Raw genomic sequence first — 8,649 nt, 5'->3', positions numbered from 1 at the left:
GGAGGGTCGCTCGTAACGATGGCATGAATGAACCAGTGGAAGAGAACGCCATTTTTAAACAAGACAACAGCAATGTGATAGCCTAGCAATGAGGGAGTGGAGCAGGGCTATTGGATAGATGTGACCGGGCGATGATTACGAGAAACAGTGAGTGAGCATGCGTGGAGGAGTGATTTGACATGGTATTAGAATAAACAATAAAACAAGCGTGCAAAATATAGTCTTCCTGACCGAACTTTCGCTAGAGCTACATTTTCATTAACTGTGCGCACAGATTTGCTGTGCCAGCACGTTGTAAATCTTTGCATACAGTTAACAAATCTGCAAGGATTATAAACCATACTGTACGCACGGATTTACAACCCCTGGGAAATGATTTACAAACAGCTTTTTACTCTTTCGTGATTGAGCCTTGCGGAGCTCCTTAAAAATATACTCACTCAGGTGACCATCCATTTACACAGGGGTGGTAAAGGTCAAGTCTATATGTGGGGAGTGCTGAATGTTCATTACCACAATAATTATAGAATATAGACTCCACCATAATGAGTAGGAAAAAAAAAAAAAAAAATTTAAGGTCCCTCATAGGCCTACAGGCACAGTGTGGTTTCTGTGTATATGGTGATGCAGCACTGATTTTAGCTCATGTTGAGTCTCTGTGTTGTTAACATAGCTGAGGTAAGCGATGACACACCCAGATAATCCTTTTTCACTTTCTCCCTCAGTAGGAGGAGAGGAGTACACTGTGAATACTTCTCTTCGTAATATCTCAAGCAAGTAGAAATTGCAATACTTGTGTAGACAATCTAATTTATGAATTAGCTTATGATTGCAAGGTAAAAAAAAAAAAAAAGATTTGCTGAGGGCATTAAAAGTTGACTCGTAAACATTCATTTAAACAGCAAACTGTATTCATCCCATGGACAAAAGTTTAATGTTAACTTTATTGAAGAAAACACCCTGGTAGCATTTCACCACACAACTCTCCCTCATTAATGCAAAGCAGCACAGTGAGGGGGTCGGCAGAAACATTAAGGGCAACGATGTCGTTGACTTAATCACCAAAAGAAAAATGGCTTAGCAGCTAATTAGACAGAGCTAATTGCACACAACGAACCCGCAGCCTTTTGGGTCCTTGGGGATTCTTGGAGACGCACTCATATTAATCTTTTCTATACAAACATTCATAGAAGTGGTATTAGCTGTGGTGTAAAAATGTGCTGTGAAGACTTAGTTTACACCTAATACCTTTTTCAGCACAGGGAAGAAATATTCTTAACCAAAAAGTTGGATAACTCTGACTAATTCAGCTGTGTGTCCATCCACTCCAACATGAATACATTTCCTAGCAGGTGGCTTGAGGCGAGCTATTCACCTGTCCATCACAGAGCTCTGAAGACAGGCTGTCTGTGGGAGGAAATACCACCTGGCCGGTAGCTCATCCGAGGCGTCCTGCAGGGAGGGAAATCTGATGTTTATGGCAGTCATGCCCGGAGAAGAGCATTCATTTGTCATCAGTGGGAGAATGTTCCCTGACGTCAGCCAAAAGGGAAGCAGGCAGGGCACAGGCCTCTCTGAGGTGATTCATCTTCAGCTCACACCGCTTCCACGGGGGGAGATGTCCACAGGGCACAAGCTGGGCTGCAGGAGCCCTCAGAGCAGCAGAAAACACAAGCGTTGAATAGACTGGCTGCCTGGCTGGCTGCCTCCTGGCAGGGTGTAGCGCTAAGTGTTATTACACCAGTATAACGGCAGCTTTATGTCCACAGACTGGACGAGAGCACTCCCCTGAGCTCAGAGAGGAGGATTCAGAAGCAGTTTGCAATGATTTTCTCTCAGAGGATTTTATAAATGCTTAAGGCTCCAGTTACCTTCAGTATTACTGAATCACCTTTTCAATATTATTCTATCCATGTGATCCTCTGCCAGTAGATTTCAGTGTCAACAGGATGAACCGGTGCTGAGTGGATCTAATCCTTGTTTGATGGATTGATTGAAATTAAGTCAATAGGATTATTAAGATGGGGCATAGCTGTAGTTCAGTATCCATCACTGAGCTGGATTACTGTCAGGAAAGGTTAATAGATCCACTAATCATATGGTGACCCGGGGTCAGACGTTTTTCAGGTGAACTTTTGTATCTGTCCAGATTTGTTCATATATAATACCATTATGTAATATGTGACCCCTGATTCATCCATCCATTCTCATCACTGCTTATCCCATGACCCCAGGGTCATATGTTGGAGCCAATTCTAATTTGATGAGAGGCAGGGTACCAGTTAAGTAAACATGGATGTCACCCATAGAGAACCCACACAGACACATGGTGACTGCACAGAAAAAAGCCCCAGTCGGCCAAAAGATGAAAAACATTCTTGCTGTGGGCGACAGTGCTAACAACTGCACTACCAGGCCACACCCCTTGATTCAGTTTTCCTTTTTTGTTTCTTTAATTCTACTTTCTAATATTGAAGTCATCTCCCTATAGAGCACATTAGGATTGTAATTGTTGTTTTTTTTTGGTTTATTCATTATTCTTATTTCAACTCACAGTTTGAATCATCTGTGTCTTCATGTTTTGATGCATGAAAAAGATAAAAGAGAGATACACAGTTAAAAAAAACACTGTTTAAGGGGCTGCAGGTTGAGCTCTGTTAGTAGCCCATTTTTTAAAGTTGTGTCTCGATTCTATTCTCCATTTCCATGTTTTGATAGGACATTCATCAATATATGAGGTAAATCAATGCAAGTGTATCATCTTGATGCATCATGTAAAACCTAAAACAAAGAGCCAATCAAAAGAGACTAAGAATCTACAGCTATGCCAGCACCCTGCTGCACTTCAGTGTAGATGGGATTTTATCTAGACAGCAGCATGCGGACATACTCACCAAAACATTACAAACATGCAGATTTTACACAAACTAGAAACAACAAAAAATAAGGACACTAAAATATTACAGTAATGTAATGTATCTTAAAGGAATATGGAGGTATTCAAAAAGCAACCTTTCAGACAAATTGAAACTTTGAAATGATGAGAGGGTGTGATGAGAAGTGAAGGACTCACAGAGGTTAATTAAATACAGCCTGAAAAGAACATTTGAGCCAGATGTTATGGCCATCCAATTAAGAGTTGTAGACATTTTTCAGTCTGCCGAAAGTAGAGGACAAACTGACCAACTGACCGACATCTAATGAGTCACAACATCGTGACAAAAAGATAATAAAAAGGGCCAACGGTCTATTTCCCTAATTACCCAAAGCTCTGTACAGAAGTCACTCCTGCTATTTGTCGGATTTAACCTAAATTAGGCAACAGCTTCCTGTTTCACAAAATGAACACATCCACAGGGATTTAGGTCTTGACCGATGTTGCCCCACATCAAATAACCTCCATAAACCTTGAGCCACCTGGCAGAAGCTTAATATCCGGCACTGGAGAGTCCCACATGGAGCATGGGACGACCTCTCTGTCATCTCTAATAGCTCAAGCAGTAGGTTGCATGTCTGGAACAACAGCTGAAAACTGGAGACGTTCCCAGACTCGATAGTCTCCCTGGCCTCTGCCACTGTGTGCATTAATAATCACATGAAGCCAAAACCACAGATGAAACGCTTAAATCAAAGCTCAGCAGCTTCAACATGCCATGCAGAGCCTTATTTAACCCTGCACTGTGAACACTGCAGCATCGTGTACAGTAAGTTCATCTCCTGAGGTAAGCCAGGGACTCAATTAGTTCTTCAAAGTTTTATTGGCATTTGGAGATCCTTAAATGTCTCCCTAAGGCACATATTTATTCTAATCAGCCCCTGCTGTCAGGAGAATATTTTTATTTTATTTGCAAATGATGCCTTCATGCTTAATGCCGTCACCTTGGCAGTGGTGCCACCCTGCAATAAAACCCCCACTGAGGCAGCAAGTTCAGTTAGAAGACTGACTGTGCCCATTAGTTTCAGAGAACAGGTTTAGGGAGCAGATGAAGAGTGGAGAAGAAAGACCTTCTCCCACCAAATTCATTAAACCAACTAGTTGTTTTTTTTTTTACACATAAATCTGATCTCAGCACTTGGCCTTACATCTTGATGCAGAATCATAGAGGATGAAGAGTGCCCAGCAATCACTCAAAAAAAATCAATCAATGTTAAGTTATTGAGCACCAGACCAGATCAAACAAAAACTTATCTCAGGCCCCATTCGATAAAAAAGATAAGCAGCAGAAATCCAACAAGCTTCCATTTAACAGGCAGAAAACCCTGAGCAGAACCAGACACATTGGTGTAGAGCCACTTTCCGTGAATGGATGCTTAAAGTACGATCGCCTTCTGCTGCTCTAAGTCACAAAACCGCCCAAATGATCACCATCCTGGCTACAATGAAACACAAAGCTGTTTCAGTTGAGGCTCTGAGCTCACACGGTTGCTCTGTGTACCTCATTGAAACAAGTCTATTGAATTTTAGGTCAAGGCAGATAAAGTGGCACACAAAAGTAAAAGAAAAAAATATAATTACCCTGGTGTTAAGAAGTTAAATGTGGCCTGGAGGCCTGCTGCAGCACAGAAAGAAATATATATATTTCTAGTCTCCTTTATTTTACTCAGAGCACTAAACCTCTATAGTCTATATATAGACTTTTTTTTGTCTTTTAGCAGGACTCAAACAAGACCAAAGCAAAGTTTGTACGAGGGTTTGCTTATTTCTTTGCACCAAATGTAAAGTGTGCTACAACACCACGAGGCTTTGGATAAAGGGCCTTCCTCCATCTGCTCCATCCTACATAGCATCCCGTGTGATGCTGTGGACTGAGAGTATGCAGCTGACAGCTGGCAAGAACTAGTCTAAACTTTCTCTCAACCCCGAAAAAAAAAAACTGGCTTAAGTAATTTTGAGATTAATACAAAGGCCCCTCTGAATTTTAAATGAACATCTGCGACATTCATGGAGGAACTTTTAAAAACTCTCCCACGGAAAAGTAAAGATATAAGAAATGAGGCTTTTTGAGGAGTATTTGTTTATTGTTCTTATTTACAGCATGTTTAATCGAACACATCATCATGGTTTGCTCCTGCAGATTACTTCGCCTTTAGCCCAGAATCATATTCTTAATTTGTTAATTCAACAATAAAACGTCTCGTGGAGAAGCCGCTGATCCCCCCTGACCTACTGTGCATTTAATTTCCTCGCAGCTATTCCTCTACCGGCGATTACCCACGTGGGTCTCTCTAATCTGACAGACGGCACATGTTTACTGATTTCTATCATGGGAAGAGCCGAGCTCATGCTCCAGCTATAGAGCCGTGCCACCGGAGGAAAACATCCCCTCTCATCTACAAGGCGAGCAGCGCTTTAAAAAAAAAACAAAAAAACGGCGCCACATGCATTAAGACGGACATTTAAGGAATGCACTACTTTTGAAAAATTGCACTTGATCTTGTTGAGTCAGAGAAAGTAACTTTTCCGGACATCAGAGGATGGAACGATAAGTTTCCAGCGCTTTCTTCCCTCCTTTCAACCGGCTGCGCTGACACTTCTGAATGGCCAGAAGTTGCAACTTCGCTGAAATGATGCTCCGCTTTCCTCACCGTTCATTGTTCCAAGTGGTCGCAGCGGCTGTCCTGACAGCTGTTAAAGGTGAGACATGTGATTTTAATGAGCAGAAAACCCCTTTCTTATTGCATCTATTTATTGTTCCATGTGTGTTGGAGCGGACTCAATAAATCACATGAATAGTAACTGGGTTGGAAGTAGCTCGAAGGCTTCAGCTGTGTTTACAAGATGAAATGTGCAGCTTTTAAACGCCCTAAGATGCTTTGGAGATGTAAACACTGTCCTACACAAGATGGGAAGCCTATAAAAGATGAGCCCTCTGACTATTGCTTCTTCTCATGAACAAAATGGGAGCGTTTGCAGCTTTTTCCTTTAGTCCTTCAGAAGCTAAAACTTAAAGAAGGCCTATTAAAAATATATGCCGATTTTGTACACATTAGATGGGAGAAGCCATATAAATATAGAAAAAAAAAACCCACACCTTCATCTTTTTAAATTACAGAATGTGCAAGAATTGTTTTGTTTATCCTTTTGAAGAATTTAGCAGTCCTTAAAAATATAGAATATGTCTGTGTTCAGGCAACCGGCTGCGTAAAAATGTAGGTTTGTGTTTTCATATTTTTAAGGTTTTATGGTTTTCTACTCTTCGCCCATTTCATTGTCCCTCAGTTGGAATGAAAGTGACAGCATGCTCTCCTGTGTGCATCAGTAAGCCTCATCTGTGGGATTAAAGAGGCCTGCAGCTCAGGCTGCACAGCTGTTTCTCTGCTTGTTTAAAGATAACCTGCATGGGGAGCGATGAAGTCACAGTAAGCTGTCTGTCCTTTCTGTGATACCGATATCATGCAAAGACTACTTTCTGAGATTGCTCTGGTTTAAATCTGCACATGATAACTGTGTGCATTTTTCATAGAACATATATGAGGGACTGCTGTGTCTCTGCTTGTGCAGGGCTCAGCTGTGCAGCTGTTCTCTTAATGCATGTCTAAGTAATAGAGTTCAGCCTCTGATATCTCCTCTGTCATCCGAGCTTATGCATGGCAGCCTTATCTGCCAATGCAGTCACAGATGTGCTGCTTGATGTGTCAGCGAAACCAGTCAGCGCCAGTCAGGATCAACTCATTTTATAGCTGTTAAATATTTAAAATAGTTCATTTTTCTTTTAATGTCTGGAGTCCAGATATATCAGGAAATCCAGCCACTAAGCAAATAGTCCACGATCAATAAATGATATGCTCACTGATGTGCAACAGTGTGCGTCATCAGTGGACCAATTTCAGGCTCAGAGCAGGGGCCAGAAGCTAGTTAAGATGTTTTTAACAACACAGCCTCAACACAGTACCATAGGGCCTCAGAACAGGCTATGTAAAACAGTCAACAAGTGTCATCATAAGATGAAACCAAAAGTCTTCAGAAATCTCTCTCATCATTGATGAAGTAGAACCACGAGCAAAACTCTCTGCTCAAATATTCAGTCAACACTTTAAACTTATTCTTTCTGTTCATCCTGCTGTATTTGAACCTTCTAGATTTTGGAATGATGTTTTACTGGCTAGAAGCCAGTTATCATGTAAAGGTAGACATTTTTACATGTGGATTGTTCCCAAACTCAAATTACTTTACTTTGGCCTATGTCCTATACCTGACAAACAAGTGTCATATTAGCAGAGATGACATTAAAACCATGGAGTGTCCGTTTATTTAAGTAAACACGATCCTTAACTACCACTATACCAGTCCAAAATGTCCAAACACCACTTCCCACAGCATGATACCAGTGACGTAAGTAAACATTTTTTTCCAGTGTAAAAGTTATCTTACTCAAAGTTTTTTTTAATAATGATTATAACTTTCATTTAGACAAATCTGCCTGTTCGTGGCATAGACCAGGTGCACTCAACCATGTTTTCAGTGCCAGATTCACTTATCTTTCAAGTGTTAGTTGGACTTCTGCTTAAATTCAGTCTGAAGAGTTAAAATCCAAGTGGGTTTAGCCAATGTTAAGTTTAGATCCATTGTGTGTACATCATGTCACTCCCTATGTTGCCTAGCAGAGTCAATTTAAATTATCATCAATTATAACTACTTATCCTTTCATCATTGCGATGTAAAAACAAAAAATCATAATATGGAACAACTGGCTGTAATGGAGCCCACAGGCAATATTTTCATCCTGTTGTTGATGTAATATAGTTTGGGAATCAGTGATTAGGGCCTGTCCACTAAACTCAGGTAGAAAGATTCACTGCTCACAGAAATAGTTAAATATTCCCTGTTTATTTACACAGACAACCATGCCTTCACACTCGCATGTGAACAGCTGACGTATCAGATCGACCCCTGGAGATATGTGCCATGCATTCATGCATTCACACCATTCGGCCAATCAGATGAAACCCTAGCTCACTGTTAACTGTCCTGAGATCAATGGGTGTCAAGTCGATGCCAGCTGCAGGCTATCAAGGGATGTCTGGGCAAGAGAACAGAGAGAGAAATGTGGTTGGCTATGATTATAAAGAGGTGATGTTTTACAGGCAAGGTTGAACAGAAACATGACAAACAACAGACAGACATATAGTTATATTGCTAATATGCAAACTACAATATTTGTTTTATTTTTGATCCCACCGTGATAGTAATACTGAACAATCTTATGAAAAACACAGATTTTCCCATATCATTCAAAAGTGAGGTGTAGCAGCTTATTCTATTATTGTCTTAATATGAACTCCCTACGGCATCAGTTTCATCTCTGAAATATACGAGACACTTTCCGGTGTGCTTTTCTGAATACTACATTTTTAATATCAACTCTGACATCTGTATTTTTCACAGATTTCCCTTGCCTTGAGAAAGAGTATTGATTTACATATAGATGTATTCAAGATATATGGCTTGGAAATCAGGAGAGAATTATATATCACTTCAAATATCTTCAGGGGGGAAAGGAGATTCTGGAGGAGGAGATTTTCCTTATGTTTGCCTTTAGATTAGCTATTTTCTTGAGGTAGGGAAAGTCACATTCACACATTAGTCTGGAGCACTTCAACATGGGGGATGGCAAATTATCAAGTGTCTTTGGCAGGGGGGAGTGGGAA

General features: G+C 40.7%; 1 protein-coding gene across 1 annotated transcript in view; it reads left to right on the top strand.

Annotated features, from left to right (window-relative positions):
- The first annotated feature begins 5,238 nt into the window (after positions 1 to 5,238).
- The window catches only part of LOC109987098 (transmembrane protein 132D-like), a 35,327-nt gene continuing 31,916 nt past the window's right edge, over positions 5,239 to 8,649 (top strand). Inside the window, exon 1 of the mRNA XM_020638066.3 lies at positions 5,239 to 5,635. Within this exon, the coding sequence (XP_020493722.2) occupies positions 5,539 to 5,635 (97 nt within the window). The 5' untranslated portion in view covers positions 5,239 to 5,538. The remainder of the gene's footprint in view (positions 5,636 to 8,649) is intronic.

Source organism: Labrus bergylta, chromosome 17 (assembly GCF_963930695.1).
Source record: "Labrus bergylta chromosome 17, fLabBer1.1, whole genome shotgun sequence".
Classification (NCBI taxonomy): Eukaryota; Metazoa; Chordata; class Actinopteri; order Labriformes; family Labridae; genus Labrus; species Labrus bergylta.
Note: the sequence above shows the minus strand (reverse complement) of the source record. Positions and strands in the feature narration are given on the sequence as shown.